General features: G+C 45.3%; 1 protein-coding gene across 4 annotated transcripts in view; it reads right to left on the bottom strand.

The window, feature by feature from the left end:
• Positions 1–23,205, bottom strand: part of LOC135899058 (N-acetylated-alpha-linked acidic dipeptidase 2-like) — an 84,895-nt gene that overhangs the window by 25,696 nt on the left and 35,994 nt on the right. For all 4 annotated transcript variants that reach the window (XR_010563515.2, XM_065428303.1, XM_065428302.2 and 1 more), the window contains exons 5-17: positions 21,887–22,009; positions 20,364–20,544; positions 17,227–17,317; positions 15,006–15,095; positions 13,795–13,880; positions 10,470–10,589; positions 8,820–8,902; positions 7,844–7,975; positions 7,107–7,210; positions 5,914–6,007; positions 5,183–5,263; positions 3,907–4,072; positions 1,465–1,546 (exon numbers count right to left, since the gene is read on the bottom strand). Coding sequence is in view for 3 of the 4 variants with exons in the window: in XM_065428303.1 (XP_065284375.1) it covers positions 1,465–1,546; positions 3,907–4,072; positions 5,183–5,263; positions 5,914–6,007; positions 7,107–7,210; positions 7,844–7,975; positions 8,820–8,902; positions 10,470–10,589; positions 13,795–13,880; positions 15,006–15,095; positions 17,227–17,317; positions 20,364–20,544; positions 21,887–22,009 (1,433 nt within the window). In the remaining variant the exon portion in view is untranslated. The remainder of the gene's footprint in view (positions 1–1,464; positions 1,547–3,906; positions 4,073–5,182; positions 5,264–5,913; positions 6,008–7,106; positions 7,211–7,843; positions 7,976–8,819; positions 8,903–10,469; positions 10,590–13,794; positions 13,881–15,005; positions 15,096–17,226; positions 17,318–20,363; positions 20,545–21,886; positions 22,010–23,205) is intronic.

Raw genomic sequence — 23,205 nt, forward strand, 5'->3', positions numbered from 1 at the left:
CACTTCTCCACCAGTGCAAAATTGTACATCGGACGTGTACTGCCTACCACCCTCAGACGAACGGTCTCACTTAGCGGTTTAATCGGACTCTGGGCGACATGCTTGCGACACATGTTGCATCTGATCAATCAAACTGGGACCTGGTTCTCCCATTTGCGACATACGCGTATAACACCGCTACGCAAGTCACAACCGGGTTTTCCCCCTTCTTCCTTTTGTACGGTCGCCAGCCGACGCACACTATCGACACGTTGCTGCCATACGCACCAGATACCTCAGAGTGCACGCCCGTGTCAGCAGCGGCCCGTTACGCTGAAGATTGCCGACAACTAGCCAAGCGCTTTACTACAGCCGACCAACAACGCCAGAAAAACGCCCGCGATGATGATCACTCTCCGGCCGCAACATTCGCTCCTGGAGCACTTGTGTGGCTGCTTGTACCACCCTGCGCCCCTGGCTTGTCGTCCAAACTGCTCCCAAATTATCATGGTCCCTACCGCATCGTCGAGCGTACTTCCCCCGTAAACTATGTCATTGAGCCTCTTACGCTGCAAGGCGACCGTCGTCGACGTGGACGTGATGTTGTTCACGTAAACCGCCTCAAGCCGTACTTCGACCCTCTTGTACCCACCTGTTAGATCGCCAGGATGGCTCCACCTTTCTCGACGGGGGCAATTGTAATGAAGCAAGGAGGAGAATGGCATACCGATCATCATCAAGAACAGAGGTCACGAGACCGGCGTTCGAAGACCACCATCTTGCTCTCCGCGCTCACTGTTCCGAGCTACCGCCCGTTTGTTGGACTCGCTCAATAAACATCTTTACACACGTATAAAAACAGCATGCCTGCACACTTTTTATGAATGAGAACGCTATCATAAGATCCCCAATATTGAGAGCTTGTTTACGATTGCCGTAATGACACCAGTAATTTCACTATCTTTGATATTCATCCAGCTTTGGGCAACACTGATTCCAAAGAAATTCAAATGCAGTCACACTTGATTATTCGACCCTACCTGTAGCACTACCACGCGCTATAGTAAGGGGACAATGTCTAACTGCGAATGAAAATTTAGCCACCATTACATAAATATATCATGAGTAAACTTCATGAACGTTTCAGCTTGTCTGTGTTGTAGATAACTCTAGCTGCTACTATAGAGCAGAGTGACTGTCCAGAACGTGCCAGCCAAATAATCAGTGAATATTTAAAAGAGGTGAATAGCTTTCTTTTATTTTCACTAAACTTTACTCCGTTTTGCTTAGATATAGTGCATCTCTCAGTGTGATAGCTGGCAGGTCTGAAATAGCAATGTAATTTTGTGCGACTCTACGATGTACAATTACAACAAAGAAACTCAACATTTCTCGCCACACACAAGCACACACATTGAAAGATAAGGAAAATTGCAATTTAGCCTCAACCGGAATGATACTTGAAGCAGGGATTCGCCTCCTTACCTGAAACTTTTGCTCTGGTGCCTCTCCTGCTCGACAGCATCGGCGGCCCTCGAGAAGCTTTCCACGGCTGACACTAGTGGCCCTGCGGTGGGTAGCGAACCAGAATGACAAATCAAGAAGCGGTAACTAACCTTGGCCAGCCATACTTGCGTCGAGCACCTTTCCAGGAAGATAAACAGTTCCCACCCTAGCGAATCAGAAACCGCCATCGAAACAGAAACACTGTACTTCTAGATTACCGTGGCAAGAAAAGGGCATGTATTCTGATATAGTTTCTATTTTGGATAAATAACATTAGGTAATTCGATGCGCTTTCCTAGCGTCAATAACGACAGGTATTGACGGTGCACGGGTGGCGCTTGTAGTCGGGAGTCAATAATGCTGTGATAAGCCTCGAACATTTCGCACAGGTATGGCTTTTCGCTTAGCGGAAGTTCTTAGCAATCTTCTGCCGACAGGGTTCCTTACAATAATTCCTAGAGCGGACGCTGGCACTAGTGTCTACGGGAGCTGCAATGGGGGCGGTTCAGCCAACATCGGATTTGCCACAACTTCGTCGTTCTGGCTTAAATCGGCTCCGCAACTTTGTAAGTTGGTGATTTGCAAGATAGTACTGTGTAATAAACAATTAAATAAACATCATTTTTATTATATGTTCCTGTTTCTTCTTTTTGTACCTATTACAATCAATGTGCACTTCCTTACATTATTTTCTTATGGAGCTGTGAAACTTTGATGTACGCCCCCTCTTATGTAATGCCTTCGGGCCCTTAAGGTTGAATAAATGAAAGGAAAGGAAACGAAAAACTGTCCGACAGCATGATTCGAGCAGACGACCTCTTGCACAGGAGCTCGATATTAAAACCACTACGCCACGGGTGCATGCATCGACAGGCGACATAGAACGGCTTTATGAATTTGTTGCGGTCAAGTCAGCGTGTTGAGACACTTGGCGCGTTTCGATTTGGCCACCTCGACAGGTTGAGCACCTGCACTTACTAGCGAGTGTGCGTGTTCACGGAGAATTCTACACTTCGGAAAGTATATAGATCGCTTTGAAATTTAGGACAATGAAGACAGATAAAGTGCAATAAACAAAGCTACAAGTATGAAGATCAGGCAAATCGATGTACTTCCCATTGTTCCCGTTCCCATGGTGGCTGAACGATAGCTGCGCCAGAGTTCCCTCTAATAATTATTGCATAAAAATTTATGGTTCTGCCCACTCCTTCTCATCGTATACATCTGCGCGGCTTCGCTTTTCTTTCTGCTTTAGATTTGTCACCGACTCTTCTTAGCCTTCTTTATTGTGCCGCTTTATATAATTATGCTATATGTCAGCCAGTGAGTCATGACAAGTTCATTCAAATACGTAGTTATAAATATTCATATATAGCAACCATCGTTACAAATTGTAAAATAGTGTGACAATGTTGGCATTTTGCATTATAGCGCATGCAGCGCACTGCATATTGAGTGGGAACCTTGTTTCCGACAAGGTTGAGCGTTTACGGTGGTGGGTTTTTAACTCGCATGGAGAGAAAGCTATTTGCGTGGATGCCACAATACATTTGTATACGTATTTATTTGTACCAGGTTTTATGAACATATTTGCGACACAACGTCACGATCACTTTGAGCTGTTGGGATTTTTCTAAATGAAAGGGGAAAGCATGCAAGTACATACTCTTTTGAAAAAAAGTAAGCCCAATTTCTGACAAAGAAGTAAGAGGCACGTTAGCGTATCGCCATAAATCAATCACCATTCGACCTTTAGGTCTTAAAGAACGGTTTTTCATTATCTAGCGGATTGTTTGCTGCTGATTCCGGCTTTTCAAAATCTTATGCGTATTTTTTATGGTAAATTTCCTGACGTTAATACTTGGAGCGCAGAGCTCCAAATATTAGCGCTTATCACCTAACGTGTTGCACTATAAGGCGTGCACGTAACATCAAGTGATAACAGGACGTCTAGCTTTACAACGTCCATATACCGCTGGCGTCCGGTTAGTCAAAGTACAAAAAAGCGATCCTAGACGCGCTCTTTTTTTTTTGCAACGTTTTTCAAGGATGCGAACCTTATTAAGGGGGCTCTCAAAGCGCCGTTGCTTGTGTTTTGATCTTGAACCACCAAGAATATTTGAACGTTGCTAAACAACAGGCATTTTACGCAAACTTCTATGCAAGAAGCATAGCGCCCCTCCGTCGCGCATTCCAAGTTACTTGCAAAAACGCGCAAGACGAATACGGGAGACAAGAATAAAGAATAGCACCGCTTTATGTATCTCCCGTTCTTGTGAAGTTGCCACAGTTGGCACTTCTCGCTCTCCCCCATTTTTCGTTTCTTAGCACGTTCCCGTAGGTAGAAGCGGCCCAGCCATTCCTTTGCCCCACTCTTCCTACGCGTCGGACATTGCATCGCGTTTCGCATGCCCCACGCACCCACGTCGATCCGTTGGTCCTCGATGTGCGTGGCGTACAGCACCCGCAGCTCGGCCAGGCTCTCGTTGAGTGCCGCTGCGTACGGACGAACCGTGTGGGGCAGCAGCGCCGGCACCGCCAGTAAGTGCGCGGCCGACGCCAGCAGCTGCGTGACGGCCCGAAGGAACTGGCCGGCACATACGGAGAAAAGCAAAACAAAACAAACAAACAAAAACAATTAATGCAGTCAGGTATTGGGAGACGGAACTGGCCGGTAAGTACTTGAGAATGAATGTACGGAGACATTCTAGCCACACCGCATGCTTCCGGCTATCGAGCACTTGCTCTGATCTTGAATTGTGCAAATGAAGCGCAGTCTGAATAGGACGAATTCTTACGGGTCAGCGATAGCAGCACTCAGCTAGCGTGGCGCTACAGACAGCTGCAAGGTTTAGTTTATGGCATTGTAGTGGCTGGCACTGCGACATACAAATCGGGCGTCTCCGAAGGGCGTGGCAGTTGGGCTAATCGACGATTCGGTTTCGGTTTTGGGGACGCAATGAGCTGGAGTCAATCCTCACACAAAACTTACCAGCGTCAATTTGTTACAAATCTGCAAGCGGCTATCGGCTCATATGAGGCAGTGCTCCAGGTCTTCCGTTAATTATGCTCGGCCGTCTGTCCTTTCTGCTTCAAAAGCTAATTTGCTTAAATTTTTCATTAGTGCTTTAATTACTACCACGACTCTATTTAATATGTCTGCCGCTTCTGCAAGAGTAGTCCCGAAGAAAACTAACAAATATATATCTTCGCTATCCATGGGGATCGTCGAACGCATTTTCTGAAACGCTCCCTATGCGGCTGGAACAGAAATAATAATAAAAAAAGCATGATTGTCTCAACTGTGGTAACGAACTGCAGATCTTCTACTTTTTCTTAGCTGCCAAATAACTTGTAGAGGCAGCGCCGGTGTAGCAGGGCAGGATAACGTATCAGGAACTGCATATACCTGTTTATAGGAAAAACTGTGGACAAGATTTTGGTTTTGAATGAAGCTTCTGAGTCAGAGCTTATGACAGAGCTCTGCCCTCCACTCGAGGAAAGGTCGCCTGACTCGCATCACCACGTACCTACAAAGTTACGTGAGGCACCACTTTCGGAAAACATGAGCACAACGGCAACGTTTCAACATGTCGAGAAAATTCACGCTGAGATCCTTGCTGTCACAAGCACATTTCTTTAAGAAAGAGTCCCTACTATCCAGTAGCTTACTGTGCGCAACAACTTTGACATTTACCGAAAATTCCTTGTCGACCATCTTGTAAGCCATTTCCGTCTCGTAGATGGTGTGGTAAAGCGGCAGGCAAGAGTCGAAGCTCTGAAATAAAATAAAAGGTTAATAATAAGCTCAAGAAATATTGTTCGCAGTATTATACTATATATTTTTGTATAACGGAAACTCAGAATTCATATGCCGAACACGGCACATTTATCTTCAATACAGGCAATGCTGTTGCTGACCAATATCTCTGGCAAATGGGCAGCTTGTAAATGCAGAACAAGTAAACTGTGATAACGTCTCTTGCAATAATATGACAATAACAGAAATGAATGAGTTATGCACTACTAAATATACAAAAAAAAACGTTGGATCGATCCAGTGTGACCCGGCTTAGCCAAGACATGAAATCTAAAATGAGCTTGAAATTTGAAATAGACCTTGAGATAATCGTATAACTTCAAGTTACCGCCCAGAAAATTAATGAGCACACAAGCGTGCTAGCTGCATGAAAGACCGGTGCCTCTGACCAAAAACGCTCCCTATAAACTGGCCGCCTGTGTTTTGTCCTAAAGTATGAAACATATAGTCACCGCGTATTACTTGGCCTAAGTAAGCATTAGCAAAATTTGAATTTTATGTTATCGAATCAATCAAGATCGAATAAGAAACACGAACTAAATTGTACTCAAGTTTTCAAGTATTTGCGTATTCGCGTATTGCTTAGTAATGAGAACCACCTCACCTACCTGGTTACGGCAGGCGTACCGAACGTCCACGCAAGGAATGCCAAGTTCGTGGAAGAACGGCGCGTAGTCACTGTCCGATGCCAGATCTAGGAACCTGAATAAAGCATTATACCGATTGAGCTTCAGGTCAGTGCGTAAGCACTACAAAAGGGTGTTGCAGCAGCCAAATGTTGCAGCCGTCATTGCTGACAAATTTGACATATGTGTGAACACAAAATGACGCAAGGAAACGCAAGCAAGGCGGACGACCATTATTGTAATGGGAAAAATATACACCCCAAAGGGTGCAACCGTTATAAGAGTGTAAGTCACGAAGATAACTGTTACTGGCTTTTTATTATTCATGAATTTTCGTAACAGAAAGTTTCAAGGCAGGCCGAGCATAAATTGAACATGCTACGGTCAAAAATTCCAGAACTAATGAAACAAAATTGTGTGGTAATAAGCCGGGAAGAGAATTAGGCGTTCGCTACTATTCGAAAAAGGGTGCCCATAGCGCACTGAATACAGTATATTCTGTCGTAGGTTTAAGGAGATATTTTATTTTTGATCGGTCCTGCTTTTCTGAGAAGACCAACTGCTTAATTAGAAATTTCCTGCTCACGTTATTCTCGCCTCGACAAAGCAGTTACTGCTTCCTATGTCTTGCAAAACAAAAGCGCAATTGACGCTGTGAAGGGCACGACGCTCATGCGTGTTTTTAATTAAAACCTATATTATATTTGAAGGTACATGTGTTATAATAATTATACAGATAGCTCTCATGCTCGTGGCGAAGTGCACTTACGCTCCACAAATGTAGCTGAAAGTGAGCAATGTGAAATCACCAAACCGCTTTACATGTATCGAGGCCGACGCACCCATTCTATCCCGTCCTAGCATCTTCGTTTTCTCTTTGCGAAGAAAGTTCTGAGTCTCATTACAGCAAAATTCAATGTTGCATGACTCGTTGAATGGCCAAGAACCGCTTGGTTGACGCCAGAATGATGCCCAGTAATAAATAATTGTAAGTATGTTGTCAACCAACGTTTCTAGGTCAAATCTTAAAGCGAAAAAAGTTCACGTAGTAAGTTGACCTAAACGAAGGACCACAGAGCACTTTTTATAGGAATGGCATGCATTTCACACGCTTTCTTTTCTTTTGCAAGTGCTTAGAATCCGCAGTAGATGTAAATTTTCGCATATGTGCGTACCTTGGCTCGGTGTCAGGATTGTTGTACGACGGCGAGTTCACAAGCCAGGTGTCGAACACCGACGCCCTCCCGTGCGCGACTTCGTCCTTGTCCGGATTCGGAACCTACGCAATAAACACAGCGTGATGCTGTAGAAAACAAAACCGGAAAACTTACGGTCTACCTGTCGATTTGTGAAAATGATTGCTCACTAGTATAGGACACTGTGATATCTAGAAACATATGATGCTTGATGACGTCATATTATCAGTAACAGATCAGTGATAACCAATTTTCATCAGACATTTTCGCCCTCGTAGCTGTACCCATGTAAACAAAATGAGGAAAGGGATGAGCCTAGGTGCAAGGGTTTCAAGGGTTTCAACCAATATTTCTGGCCTTGCGATTGGCGAACTCCTTGCCAGGATGTGAGTGACAAAGAGAAGCGGATGTTGTTTCTCAGAAACGCTGTGAAAAATGACAAAATCAAACAACAATCGACTTTTAGCATTGTGCAGCTGAGGTTGTGACAAGCCTACCCGCTTTCGTCGAGAAGTTACGTCAGTTTTATTGTTTAAACGTGCTCATGAGGTCAAAGTTCCGCGCCTTTCTTGTTTAAGAATACACGGCTCTTAAGAAGCTGCCTTTGGCTTGCCACATGCCAGAATTTAATACCAAAAGGTGCCAGACACATAATAACCTAGCCATGCCGGCTACCAAAAGGCTCATCGTGTGGCTGCTGATGCTTTCCGCCGTACCTTTTTAGATGATTGCCAGATCAAATGGGCCAGCAAGGGACTGGCAGACACTTCCAGAGTGCCGTTTCCCTGAACGGCGATGTCCACGTTCAAGTACGCCACCGCTTGATGACTCAGCTGCACGCGATGTTGCTGCGTAGAGCAGAAGTGCTTTAGTTAAGCTCGGCGAAGCTTTGAGATTGCACAAAACAACCCGTAGCGATTTCCTGTGAAGCGATGATTCATAGACCGCTCGTCATACAGTAAGTGGCATACAAAGAAGACAGATTCGCAGAAATATGGATTCTTGAAGTGGCTAACAGCTGTCGCACAACTGATACCTCAGGTTTGAATTGAGAAGTTCTTGGATTGTAGAAGGCAAGTCCTCCTGTGGAAACGCCGGCTCTTCGTTGTAATATCCCTTGTTAGGCCACTGTTGATATACGTCACTCACTGCTATAAGCAAGGCCTCCGAGATGGGGATGCGCGCGCTTCGCCGGCCAACTTTGGAGGCCATACTATAAGCTATTGTTACAATGCAAAAGAATCAGGTATTTAATCTGCAAGCACACAAAAGAACATATATGTCGGCTCAGGTTAAGTTACATCCGACAAAGGCCGTACGCTGCTCTGGATGCATTAGGAAAACTCTGCAATTTTGACATAACGCCATAAACCAACACTTGCACAACCATTTCTTCAAGAATCGTGTTTAGGCAACATTCACGGGAACGGTGGGAGCTTCATTATAATGCGGTCCATGACCACGTATTACACTACAGCCAGAGGAAATGCAGAACGTCAAGGACTTTGAACAAGACAGCAAATGCTTAAATCACTGCATATCAACATTCCTCTTTTTGCTAACGCTACCTATCGATTCTGAGAACGTCAGCACGCGGCGTGAAAGTCAACGTGCTTGCAGTCATTACTACGGCGTTTGTACTTTTCTTGTTGAGAGTATAGGGACACTCGATTTTCGTGAACGATGCCTTACCTCGGCCCATTCCTGGGATCCGATGAGACCAAACTCTTCGGCGCCCCAGCTGCAAAACACGAGCGTGCGACGAGGCTTCCAACCTGGGCAAATACAGAAATGGTTTGAATTGATGGGACAGTTGCTTACTCCACCTTGCTTTCTCGATAATGTCATTTCACGCAATCAAATATAATATGCTAACAGACGCACTGTGTTGCCGGTAGAGGTGGATAGACGGAGGAGTCGCCTGCCACCCGTGAGTGAGTCTTCGCCCGATACTCTGTTTTTACTATCTATCTATGTATCACTCTCTCTCTCTCTCTGCACACACACACACACACACACACACACACACACACACACACACACACACACACACACATATATATATATATATATATATATATATATATATATATATATATATATATATATATATATATATATATATATATATATATGTGTGTGTAAGGACTGATTCTGTACTGCATCTTATCGGCTCTATGCTGGGATACAATATCCACGGGCCACGCTAAGAAATTAGGAACAAGATCTAGGGGAACAGAACAGCTTGCCCGCTGTACGCCACAAATATTTCTTTCCATTCACTCGGCTCGCGCAAGGAGAAATACGAATAATACTTTATGGACGATATCGCAAAACAGTTCTGCAGAAGCCCGCCACATGGAGGAAGTTTCGTGAAAGGAATACATTGTCATTCACCGAACAGCATGGCACTACAGTTAAAATAAAATCCCGCACGGGATTTCACACGGGGCACAGGCGAGCAAGCACGAAATTTTCGCAACATATTCAATACTTGCAGGCCTTACGATTCACAGTGAACAGCAGTATTCGTTAAAAAGAATTATACCTAATATGGCGTAGCGAGATCTGTCAAACGCGGCGATTCCTGCTTGGAAGGACAAACGTACTACCGAACTACGCCTATTGAACGCCGAGCGAGAGGCGAAATTTAGCTCCGATTCCTTCATTACTGGACAAACAACGTCGCCTTCTCCGCACGCAATATAATCACGACCGAGTAATGGCTTCTTTTCTCTGCACAACGATATCAAAGTAACGCATGTGGATAGTATGGTTCGATAGATAAAAGCGATAATACTATAACATGTTTTACTTACATCGGCTTTATCGAGAGATCATTTCCGAGATTTTTCAAGAGACGTCTGAAGTACGAAAATCTGACAAAATGACACAACTATTGGTCACTAGAGCGGGCCACTGAAGACAAGAACCGTATGTGTTTACGAGAGAGAGACAACGCGACCCGGCTAGCGTACGAGCCGTCGGGCGCCACTTAGCTGGAGAGGTTGGCGCTGCGTGCTTGAATTCGGAACATGCTACAAGACGCGTTACAGAAACGTCGCCAGCTCTTTGATCTAATCGTCGACACGCGTGCATGGCATCGAAAAAAAAATCATTCAGTTACGTGCGTGCGGCTGTGGTGCGCGGCGGGTGTTCTTTGAACTGCCTTAGCGCATATAGAACGTGTCATCAACTCGACGTGTGCTCTATCGGCGTGCTTCAGTTAAGGCACTCACAACGCCAGAATCCCAAGGGTTAAAAAAAAAAGAACGTTACCCGTGCCACGAACATTTTCGACGAACGTTAACTGCAAAAAAAAACAAAAAAAAAAAAACTCACCTTGCCGTGCCATTTTGCCGTATGCTTCAGCGATGGCCATCAGTGCCACCGTGCCGCTGACGGGGTCGAACGCGCCGGGCGTCCACGCGTCCCGGTGGTTCCCCACCAAAACCAGTTTCTCTGGCGAAATGAAGGCAGGAAAGGAAGAGTGGAAGGAAGTGGTGACATGAATCATCGACATTTTTTTTTGTCATGCAAGCGTGGTTTTTTATACGCGGCGCCATTAGTGCATGTCAGAGAGACAACAGGGAAATCTTGCTGGTAGGCCTCGCCTTTTCCTTAACGATCCACTGCCGTTAACTTTATTTCGCTGTATGGCTGGGAGAAGGCCTATAGGCGTAGTGTACGCTGGTCACGTACGTGCCTTGATTACTTATTTCTAGCGTTTACAATTGCTACACGTATACTTAATAAGTGACCAGGACGAAATGGACTTCGCCATGCCATGTAATGCACAGGGCCGGTAACCGGTTGTCAATCAGATTTACAGAATAGGGGCCACGGGAAGGAAAGTGCCGTCAAGGAGAGCAAACAATTCGGGTGCGATGAAATTGAGAAGTTCGCAGCTCTAATCTGGGGTCAGCTCGCGCAGGGGGTAATTGAAGATCGCAGGGATGAGGCCTTAGCCCCGCAGTGGACATAAACAGGCTAATGATGATATTGTATAAGTTACCAGAACTGGCAATGAAAGCAGCCTAGCGTGGCATAGGGTTTTGTTCGGAAATGATGCTGTTCACATTACATTGAGCCGAGCGCTATACAGAGATTACAACGAATGACTGATTACGAGTTTTAGACTGAACTACGCACAATTTAAGACGTTCGTCGGAATGTACGCAATGGATCTTGTGTTTATGGACATTGTCCTGTAGTTGCATTAGTTTGTCGGCCAGCTAAGGCTCGCTTCTCAGGTTTTTCTTCGTAATAAATCTCCATATATGACTCTGGGGAGATCAACGTTGGGTTTTGCCTGAACACGCGTGAGTGTAGGAAAACAAATGAAAAACGACAAACAAGCAGGCGGCATGCAAACAACAGTAAATGGCCGGGGAAGTGCGAGAAGGTGATGGGCCAAGCGACGACTGTCGTAAACTACGCATTTAAACAAGTTCTATACCCAGGCTTGAGGCTTATATGTGTGTCTATGCGCGTAACTTCGTAACTATGGCTTCAGGAAGGGATATTTTACACTGGATCACGTCCATGGCGTCCATCAGGTAATCAATAAATCTGCGAAGTACAATCAACCCTTCTATATGGCTTTCATAGATTATGAAAAGACATTTGTGTTAGTAGAGATGCCAGTAGTCGTAGAGGCACTGCGCAATCAAGGAGTACAGGAGGCATACGTGTATATCTTGGGAAAATGTTTACAAAAGTTCCACAGCTATCTCGCTTCTCAACAAGTAGAAAGTTACCCATCAAGAAAGGGGTCAGGCAAGGAGACACAATCTCTCGAATGCTATTCACTACATGCTTGGAAGAAATAGTCGAGCCATTAGACTGGGAAGGCTTAGGAGTGAGGATCAACGGTGAACACCATAGCAACCTTTGCTTTGCAGATTGCAATGTCCTGTTCAGCAACAGTGGGAACGAATTAAAACAAATGATTGAGGACCTTAACCGAGAAAGTGTAAGAGTGAGGTTGAAGAATAATATGCGGAATAAAAAGATAATATACAATAGCCTGGCAAAGGAACAAGAATTCAGGAGAACCGGTCAGCTCCTAGAGCCTACACACCAGTACGTTTATCTAGGTCAATTTTTGACAGGGGACTCTGATCATGAGAATTAAATTGAGAGAAGAATAAAAATGGGTGGGAGTGCATACGGTACGCATTACCAAATCCTGAATGGGAGCTTACCACCATTCGTTGAAAAGTGTACAATAATTGCATTTCTACCATTGGTAACATATGGGGCAGAAACATGGAGGTTAACAAAGAAGTTCGAGAAGAAGTTAAGGACCGCGAAAAGAGCGATATGTGGAACGAAAAATGTTAAGCTTAACGTTAAGAGACAGGAAGATGGCGGTGTGGATGAGAGAGCAAACGGCGATAGCTGATATTCTAGTTGAAGTTGACATTAAAAAAGAAGGAAACTGAGCTGAGAAGGCCATGTAATGCGTAAAGTAGATAACCAGTGGACCATTAGGGTTACAGAATGGTTGCTAAGGGAAGGGAAGCGCAGTCAAGAACGGCAGAAAACTAGGTGGGGATATGAAATTAAGAAATTTGCAGGCGCAAGTTGGAATCGGCTAGCGCAAGACGGGAGTAATTGGAGATCTTAGGGAGGTGCCTTCTTCCTGGTGGGGGAGGGGGTGTGCAGTGGACGTAAAAATAAGCCGATGACGGTGATGCGTCCAATTGGCGTGACAAAGCCGTTACCCAATCGTTATATATCGGCTTAACAATCTGTAACTGCTACAATTACTGAACATTTTTGTGAGGTTTACCATCCTGAAACTGCACTATGGTTTATGGGGCTGCATTGTGTAGGGATGCGAAATAACATTGAGCAGCTGGGGTTGTTTACCATGCAAGAACGTTTTTTTTTTGCATTTCGGTCCCATGCGGCCACAGCGGCTGGCAGTGAAACTCGCGACCACGTGTTCAGGAGCTGAAGGCCGCAGCGAGCAATCGCAGCGAGTCTCATTACATTCACCGCATCACAGGAACTTGGTATAAAAAATAAAGTGATCAAGAGTGTAACGCTATGCAGCAGTAAAACAAGAAATCAGGGCCATTCACGCGCCACCGCCCTTAATCCACGTAATCGCATTTTTTTTCGAATAGGGGAGAAGAAGCATTAACTTGGGGGCAAACGCAATTTTCTTATAGAAATACATGTAAAAGGCAGAACATACTTCTGCTACAATACAAGTGGGCGCATGTACTTCTTGCGGAAAATGTTTTGGCACAGCATCATGCGCGATCCGTTAATGTGATGTCTGGTTTCGAGACGGACGGCGCGTATTAGATGAGGACCTTTGCATACGCAGAAGCATTGAGTGTTGTGCCAGTTGGCGCATCATGTTGTGTCATTGAGCGGAATAAAGGCGGAAAGAAAGGATGTGGACAGGACACACGCTCTGCGCAGTTGTACCCTGCAAGATAGGACCACGCCTGAACTCTCCGACAACCATATATATTTCGCCGAATGTGTGAAATCGCAGTGTACACTTCCTAATGCGCAAGCGATTCATGAAACACACGCACACACGCGCACGCACACATACACACACGTAATCACTCAAACTATACAAGGCTGTCAAAGTGAGAAACCATCATGCAATGTCACATATAAAAAGCGTCGACATGCTTACCAGGTTCTTCCAGACCAGTTATTTTTCCGACGACGTTGTAGGTCATCGCAAGACCATTCTTGAGATGAACATCGAGTTTCATTTCCCTGAAAATTGGAGCAAAAACATGTCCACACGGAGTTTTTGCTTGGTTATTGACTCCGTAATTTATTTGATGTTTCCACCATCGACCATTTATGTATCGAGTAAAGCATTCTTCGCAGTACACAACAAATCTTGTGGAAAAACAAATTTGTGTTAAGAGGCAGCTTTAGCTCAGAGCCAAGTCTGATTTGATTAATGAAGTTATTGTAAAACGCAGAAATACTCTCATGAGATAACCGCTGGGCCGATTTGAATGAAATGTGTTGTATTTGAGAGAGAAAGTTGAAGTATACCGATCGTAGGAAGCAAAATCTTGATTTAGAACCCTGGAGCTTTTGCAGAAATTGCTAGAAATCGTATAGCTCAAAAAAAATTAAGCATAATGTTTTCAAATCTGTAACTCTGCCCGAAAAACTGATATTGCAGTTCTGTAAGCTACAAGTCTAAGGGCGTGTAAAGGGGAAAAATGTTATATAGGAATTTACAATCTAAGTGAAATTTCTAGAATGCTTACCAGGTGTAATTTACAGAATTGTGATATTATTTATTACTGAGGTTCAAAGTTGAAAATTGGTAATTAAGATAATTTTTCCATGTTCCATTTTCACAAATTTTTCATAGACATATTACGGCGCAAATAAAAAAAAAGTCGCAGTTTCGCCCGAAAAGCGAAGCATCGATTGCGACAAGTGCCTGCGGACAGTGCTCAGCGATTGAAACCGCGATACACGAAGCGCGTGGCTGCCGGCCCGTTTTGAGCCACCGGTGGGCGCTGGGGACACCGAGCTGGTGCATTTCTGCATCGCATGAAAGTGAGAGCCTCTGTGACGCATTGTGACTGCATTCGGCGCCTCAGCGATCACCCAGCGCTCACCGCCGGACCAAGAAGCTCCGGTCGTCATGCCGAAGCATTCGCTGAGCATTGTAAACGCATGTGTTGCACTTCAGAAACGCCGTTTTTTCATAACGCACTCATGCTCCATAGCTGCAAGAATTCACTTGACCTCACGTTATGCTTTCGGCCGTACGAGATTTTAACGTTGTGCAGAAGCCAGTGACAGAATAGTAACGAGCATTACCAATATCCTAAATCGAGCAGTTAATCAATCGCAGAATTGTAAACTCACTTGGCATCAGTAAAACCTGGCCCAAGGCGGTAGGTGCCAATGTTCAAGTCGCCCGTCCACTCTTCGGGCGACGGAGGGCCCGCCAGGCGTCTGAAGAGAAATAGCAAATAGAAAAGGCCGGAACACAGGGATGAGCAGTGAACGCCAGTAAGCAACAGATTCTCTTATAGCGGGGCGTAACCGTAATTGTGTTTTCATTATTGTATCTTGTGAAAAAGAAAACTGTCATCCACACGACTCTGGCAGAGCGTTACAATGAAAACCCGCGTGGCTTCCTAAGAAAGAAAACCTCGCAGTTGTAGAAAATTTGTTCAAGCGACCAATGGTAGAGCGATCGTCCAAGAAGGGCGTTGGTTCAGAGTTCGATCGCTGGACCAGGAATAATTTCTCTTCAACTACGAAGCTTTGTATCTAGAAAGCCCGTACGGCTTTCTTTTGCTGCTTCGTGCAAAAGACAGGTGAACGACAATTTTTCCTTTCATAAATCTTCCTCGGCCTGTCGGGCTTCCATGGAAGTGATTTTGCCGCCGTATTTTCTAGGTGCGTGATCATTTACGACACAGAAACTTTATAAATTCCCGTTGTCTGCAATTTCCTCGCTATGTCTTAAACAAAAGGCGGCCACGAAGAACGATGTGTAGAGTTTCGCAATCGCAGTACAGGCTCACTAAGCAACATTTGTAAAGCGAGTTGAAAGCATTCCTATAAGTGCTATATAGCCTTCATACCAAAATTACCTCAACAAAGTTTCCCAATGTTTCCTACGCGATAAGCGTGTACCGCGACCGCCTGAGTGTCACGCAGCGCGAAAACACAGTCAGAAACCTGCGCCGACATCACGAGTCAAAGAGCAGCTTCGAGGCATACCTAAGCCTTTTTTCCGCACTTGAAAACGTTGCCCTGCACTCATCGTTGTCAGCAAAGTGATCAGAGCTAAGGTACTTGAAGCTGAGACACAGTGAGCTTCAGGCACACCTATATATAGCACTTTCCGGAAGGAAATACCGAAAAACAAATTGACGAAAAACTGTTACGGAACGCCACTTCACAGATATAAACAAACCGTTAGCCATGAGCACTGCCGGCTCCGCTGAACGCGGCCTGTCTCTTGCGCGGCGTGCAGCCTTATGGGAGGCGCCACGTGACCAACCTGTTTCGGCGGAGGGAGTTTTGTAAAACTCCCTGTACAGAGTGTTGGCAGGAGAACAAGATTTTGAAGCCGTGTGAAATCGCGTCATGTCGCCTTAATCCTCCCGCAGCTAGCCAACGGAGTGAAACGAGGGAAGGCCGCTGTATTGCTCCCATACATCGGAGTAAACATTCAAGGATGGGGTGGTTTTAGGGAAGATAACCTGTTAAAAGCCCCCAAGTGGGTTCATTTTCGTCTACAGTGTAGATACGCATGTTTGAAATGTAGCTGGGTAAGCTCAACGAGAAAAAGAGCGCCAGCACTTGAACGTAGCTGTTCAGACTATACGGCTTCTAAAACACGGAATAAGAAATGCAATTGTTAAAGGTAAATGGCAATCTTTGCTAGCTTTATCTAACCTGCGCGCTTGTCACATGGATGTATACGACAGGGGCTACGGTGTGTTAACCGGAGTATTTTTTGAAGTGCGATTAGCTAGCTGATTAGTCAAGTTAAATTGTTTGGTGCTCAGGGCTAAGGGACAATTTGGAGCTCACGTTACAGTGTCCGTGCCATCGACTGTGTTTTCTATATAATACAACTGATTTACGGCCCTTTCACTCCTACGCCGAGAAATGATGTCCAGTCACCAGCGTTCATTTCCAGTGCTTTTTTACCTCATAACCAACTAAATATGTACGCCCGTGCAGCTTCGGCAAACCGTCTACAATTTTTTGTAAATCATTACTGCAGTGCTGTGTTAGCAATTCTCTTTCAGCGCTTTCATTAGAATCCTTTCCTTCGGCTAAAACGATGCTGCAATTAACAAATATTTAGGCTCCATTTATTTTGTTCCTAATAACGAAAAAAAAAAATGAAATAAGGCGATGTTTTAAAGCACACTGAAGAACACATTGTAATGCTCTATTTTTAAGACAAATAATCTCTGTTCAAATCGCGTTGAACGGGCGTTGTTGACGACGAAAGAGGGAGCTACGCCGGGTGCTCTAGATTGCTCATAGTCAAGTGTAAGTTGAACGGATAGCCCGAGCCAAGGTTACATCAGCGTCAAGCAAACAGCACATGTCCTACCTCAGTATCTGGGCCGCTTCCTCGAAGGATGCTGTGAAGGCCGGGATGCCAGGAAGGTTTGCCTCCCTCAGAGGTATTCTGAAAGCGTCCTCTTGACAGATTGGAGAAGGTACAGGTTAGCCGAGGAAGAAATGGCTAATGCGATGCCAGTGTTGCGCGCACTTGCCAAAGGCCACTGAACGTTATTGTTCTGGGAATTCCCGACATCCGTTCAGGCTAAAAAAGCATTGGCATCCTTGTATTACTGGGACCAATCTATTAAGAAACACTTCCCAAGACCAGGGGCGCTATAACGTAAAGTTATCGCAAACGTTTCTATTCCAATTCTGCAATCAGCCCTTTGCGATTGCTCAAAAACTATTTTGGACCACACCACTTCGCCTGTCTATCACGCGACGTCACGAAAACCGCGATAGCTCCACATCTGATATGACGTGTGCATACTGATTATGCATAACTCGACCGAAGAAAAGAAAAATAGTTATTTCTGAGTCGGTGCCTTTTCGTCGTCAGCCTTCGGCTATTGGTCAAACGTTTTCGGGCTGCACCCGCTTCACCTGCCTTTCACGCGATGTCACAAAACCGCGAAAACTCACCGCGTCAAAGTGACGCGAACGTCTTAAAGATGCATAAATATGCTGAACGAAACTGAATTTTCTTCTGAATAGCCGCAGGCTGTCCCGTTCTGAAAGGAATAAAAGATAGCTGCCGCCGGTCGCTCAGGCACTGGCTACTCGCACATGCTGGAGAGCTTGGGTTTATTTGCGTACAATAAAGCTTTTTAACCTTTTCGAGCACTTTCGGCACGTTTATGACCTCGCTCTGCCAACTCTTTTTTACTGAGGATCTTCTTTAGCGACATTCTTAACCTTCCGTTGCATGCCGCCGCAATTTGCGAGCAGTCACTGCAAGCTAGGTAAGGGAAGCGGACCAATAGCCGACGCCGGCACCGCCCTCTTCATCCGGTTATCGATTTTCAGTGCACTGGATCGGCCCCACCGAAACCCTCTCCACTTGAGAATTCTCCTCGCCTCTTGTAATCCAATTATATAAGACAAGCCGCTCAGTGTCGGCAATGTTATTCGTTTTGAAAGCAAACAAAAGTGACCACCTATAAACGAGGAGAGCGTTTGATTGGTCTGTTCAGACAACCCTGCGGGTCACCGCCCGATGCTTGCGTCGGCGGTTACGCAAATTTGGCGTCAGAAGATTGGAATAAACACATATTGGAATAGCTTTACGTTATGGGACTCCAGTTATTCAATTGGTCAGAAATAATTATGGTTCGCCTTGAGGACAGAACAGATGAACATTGAAGAACGACACTGAGTGCACCACGTGTTGCGCCGATCAATGTTCTTCAGCACCAAGTGTATTTTGTGTGGCGCCGTATAACGTAATACTATTGTATTCAAACTTCATTCCAATCTCCTGACGTAAAATTTACGTAACCGCTGACGTAAGCATCTAGCTGTGGCCCACAGCGTTGTTTGAACAGCCCAGTCAAACGCTCTCCTTGTTTGTAGAGCGTCACATTTGTTTGCTTTGAAAGCAAATAGCGTTGCCTACCTTGACAGGTTTTTCTTTTCTAATTGGCTGAAAAGAGGCGAGGAGCAGGCACAAGTGAAGAGCATTTGGGCGAGTTTGTGCTAGCACAGTGAAAGTAGATAATCGGACGACGAGGGCGGTGCCCTAGTCTGCGTTTGGTCCGCTTCCCGTTGCTTAGCTTGCGTTGGCTGGACGAAAGTCGCGGCGGCGTGCAACAAGGAATGTTAAAAATGCCGCTAAAACATGTCCTCTGCGAAGAAGAGCTGGCATTGTGGTGTCGTATGCGTGCCGCAAGCGCTCAACCACGTTGCACTGCGGCCCCAAATTTTTATTATACGTAGAGAAACTCATTCTCCCCGGCAGCTCCGCTTAGCCAGTGCCAGATCAATCGGTGGGCAGCCAACTTTTGTTCCTTTTCAAACGGGGCAGCCTACGGCTATTCAGAAAAAAAGAATCAGTTGTGTTCGGCCTAGTAATGCATCTTTAGTGCGCACGCGTCACTTTGACGGGGTGAATTTTAGAGGTTTTGTGGCGAACGTGTGACAAACAGGCGATGTGAACGCAGCCCGAAAATGTTTGCCCCATAGCGTAGGGTTCATGGCGAAAAAGGCGTAGAAACGTAAATAACTGTTTTCTTTTGTTCTACCTAATCATACATAATCAGCGTGTCCACGTCACAGCAGATGCAGATTTTTCGCGGTTTTCGCGACCTCGCATGACAGACAGAAGTGGGGATGCCATAAAAACTTTTGACCAATCGTGAAAGGCTAGTGGCAGAAACGGAATAGAAGCAGATTGGAATAGCTTTCCATTACAGCGCCAGTTAGGTGTGCACGTAAGAATTGCGGCATTTATCGAGCTTTCTTTTTTTTTGTTCCACGAAAACATCGGGTAAGAGCGTTTTGAAGGATTGACAAAAATGTCAGACCAGGCAGCATCAAGAAGCACTCAAGTAACTGATCAAACACAGATGCGAGAAGCGGCACGATAATTAAGCCAACCATGTGCACGATATGATAATTCATTGAAAACTGCGTTAACTCGCGAAGGTACACCCGTTCCAAAGAGAACTATATAAGCGATGAGCACTGGGGGGCAGCCTTACGAAAGAAAAGCACTGGGCTTAATCATGGTGACCAAGTACAGAATTGGCTTGACGACAGCATGTGTCTGTCGTTTGGATGCCATTTTCCCTATTTAACGAAAATGTTTTTTTGTTTCACAGGTGGGATCATTGTGGGCAATGTGAATAATTGGCGTGCATTATGCAAAAACGAAGCAAGCATTTTTGCGGAAGTTGTAGAATGGTCGAATCCCCAAAATAACATCGCTTATATGCCTGTGAAAAACAAACGCTAAAGATAGAAACCTAGAGCACTAAATACCCATCATAATGCAATTAATAACTGTGAAAAAGAAGGGCGGTCAGTTTTTGACACGCAAACACAAAAGAACAAGCGTGCATTAACACACAAGGAAAATTGGCAGAAACAAAGCGTACGTTCTCTCTTTAAATTTGGCCACGAAAATCAGGAAAAACGTGTCTGGAAGTATCTATACTGTCGAGTCACTTCCTCGTACACACTAACCTGTAGCTGGGTACATGGGCGTCAGTGGGTCTCCGTTAACGAGGGAGAGCGTTCCAGAGGCGACTGCTGACGCCGGTAGAGACATCGACTCCGGGAAAGGCCGCTGGGGCTGCAGGGCGTAGTCTGCCGGATCAGGGTAGAGGATGACCGCCGAGGCGCCCTGCCTTTCCGCTTCTTTCACCTGGTAGAATAAGTTGTTACTTTACAGCAGGATGGATTAATATTAGCGGTGAATAATAAACATGAAAAACGGTTATTTAGGGACGTACTCGTGTAATAGTGCTTCTTTATTTATTTGCTTGGAAGATTACTCCTGAAAAGTAGAGCTGGCCTGTTACGTGAAAAAAAAAAAGTGGGGGGGGGGACACATATTGTTCGCCCTTACAATCTATTCAAAGAAGTCCGAGTTTCTTCTGGCGGGAAGATTTGGAAAGTTCGCCTATATCTGTATGCGATGAACTTGAACAAAGAAAAATGAAGCCTCAAAAATAGGAAGTCTACGACAGTATGACTACAGCCATGACTGGCCGAAATCGTGTGCATTCTTTGCATTGTTCCGAAAAATGTGACTTCATTTGCCCTTGAAATTTAATATCCGGGCTTATGCGGGAGTCCAGTCCGAAAATAATTATACGAAGCTTTTTTCAATAACCCTTACGAGTACAGCTGCTAAACGAGTACGGCTATTTCACCTGGTAACTACACATGTCCTAGCTAAGGTCAGCCGATCGGTACGCACGCGTGAGGCTGGCACGAAGCGGCGTCGGTAGTGGTAAGAATAGAGCAGTAGCGGAAGGCTAAAACTCTCTGATAGCAGGTTACGTAGCGAACTCCAGCGGGACTGCAAGAATGAGAAATAAGAATGACGCTGTGTCCACGAACAGTTTGTTTTTAAAAATACCAAAATACCTGGAATGCGAATCGATCGTGGTGCCACTTCCCGACGCTCAGTTTAACCGGCCTCCGAAGTCTCAACGGCACACCCAAGGTGCGCCTCTGCGATCTCGGAGGCCACGTTTCGGAGACTGCGGATCAACCTGTTGGATTTAGTTGGACCGCGCATCGGAGGCCGACGTTCACCTAAAGAAGACACAACAAAACTTCCGACGGCTACGTTCCTGTTTTACTGCTCGGTATAAAGGCACTGCAACCGTCATTGACGTATTCCAAATCTTATTTCCCACTTTCGATGAGGAAGTCCATGTAGCACGAAAATGTTCCTAAATGTTCCTAATCTTGAACACAGTGTCACGAAATATCGCTGACAGCAGTGCGGACATCTGGTGTTGTGGTATTTCGTAAACGGGGAGAAAAGCGCGGACGGGTTAAAACGTTCTATTAATGCAAAGTGGAACATTACAGAAACACGCGTAAGGCTTCTAGTATCGAACTATTAGAAGTAACAGAACAGTTGATAGTCCCACGCTTTTCGCCGTTTCATTTGCAAGATGACGCAAGGATTTGTTCCACTCTACGCGCGTACGGCAAACAAAGCAGCGATTACAGGCACGGGCTTTGCTTACCTTATTTCCCCGAAACACGCGACCAAAGCGGATGACAGCGATCTTTCCGGTGACATTGATGCCGGTCTCGCGCAGGTAAGCGAAGTCTTCCGGTCGCCCATAATTGGCGTAGACAACCTCCGCCTGTGTGGAAGAAAGAAAGAAGTCACGCAGCAGTACGGCAGTGATATTAAGTAGAATGTCGACGTTAAGACAAAAAAAAGAAGCGCGCATTTACGGTCATCCGGAAACGACTAGATTTTCGAGAACGCGAAAAATGACAATATTTGTCCTGACGTATTCAGAAAAGAGAAAAAAGGTACCAGAAGCATTCCCACAAGTTATCATTTTTCGGAGTTTCAGATCTACGCCTCATCCCATGGGAAACAATCGTTAAATTCCATCGTTGAGGTTGGCCCCATCTGTTGGTGCATGATATCTTAAATGTCTACAACAGTACCTGTGACTAAGCCTCAACTTCACGAGGCTTCTCCTGGAGAAGGAAAGGCAAAAATTTCTTCTAGCAAAGGCGCTCCGCAACTTTAGAGCGATCAGGTTTTTCGTACACAAGAAGGGTACTCTAACATGTTTTCCGTTTGTCGACCTGGAGCGACATTCTAGAGCGAGCGCTCGAATTTCTCAAATACACAAGCGCCAGCGTAAGCCGAGACAGAAGGTTGAGCGATTCTGTGTAAACGCATCTCGCAAAAAAAAAAGAGCGATGACACTGCTCTATCGCCTTTTCTGTTATCACTCATCTCAGTCATGGCACTGTTTTAGAAGTGCGAAAGGAATTGCTCCACGTCAGATTGTGGCGGTAGTTGCTGCGCAAGTGCAAATCGTATCGAACGTTCGCAGAGCAGGTGAGAGGCTCTAAAGTGTGACGTCACAAGGACGCCGCCGCGCAACCGGCACATCCTGTGCAGCAAAAAAAGAACAAAAAATTTTCCTGAAGCTCTACGTGCCGTGAATCATCTCGAAACTAAAATGTCATGTGTGTGGCGAATTTTCGAAAAGTTGTGTAAAAAATTACTGCTCGAAGCACAGAAAAGAAGTAGAATTGCAAACGTGGTCTTCTGCTCGTTTTGCTTACACCGTACAATTTTGATTACAAATGTGATGCTCATCTATACGTTTCTTAGATTACAAACTTAATCACCCGTGAAGTTCAGTGTCTACCTCCGCCATTCGCATGTACGGGGCTTGAAACGCTAATGGAGCCCAGAATCAGCGCAAAAGCGCTAATCATGCATCAAAACATCACTCGACCATTTACACGGCGACGCTTTTATAAACGTATAATATCAGACTCCGGAGCTCTGGTGGGTCGGAAATGGCTC

This window comes from Dermacentor albipictus, chromosome 7 (genome assembly GCF_038994185.2).
Source record: "Dermacentor albipictus isolate Rhodes 1998 colony chromosome 7, USDA_Dalb.pri_finalv2, whole genome shotgun sequence".
NCBI classification, from domain to species: Eukaryota; Metazoa; Arthropoda; class Arachnida; order Ixodida; family Ixodidae; genus Dermacentor; species Dermacentor albipictus.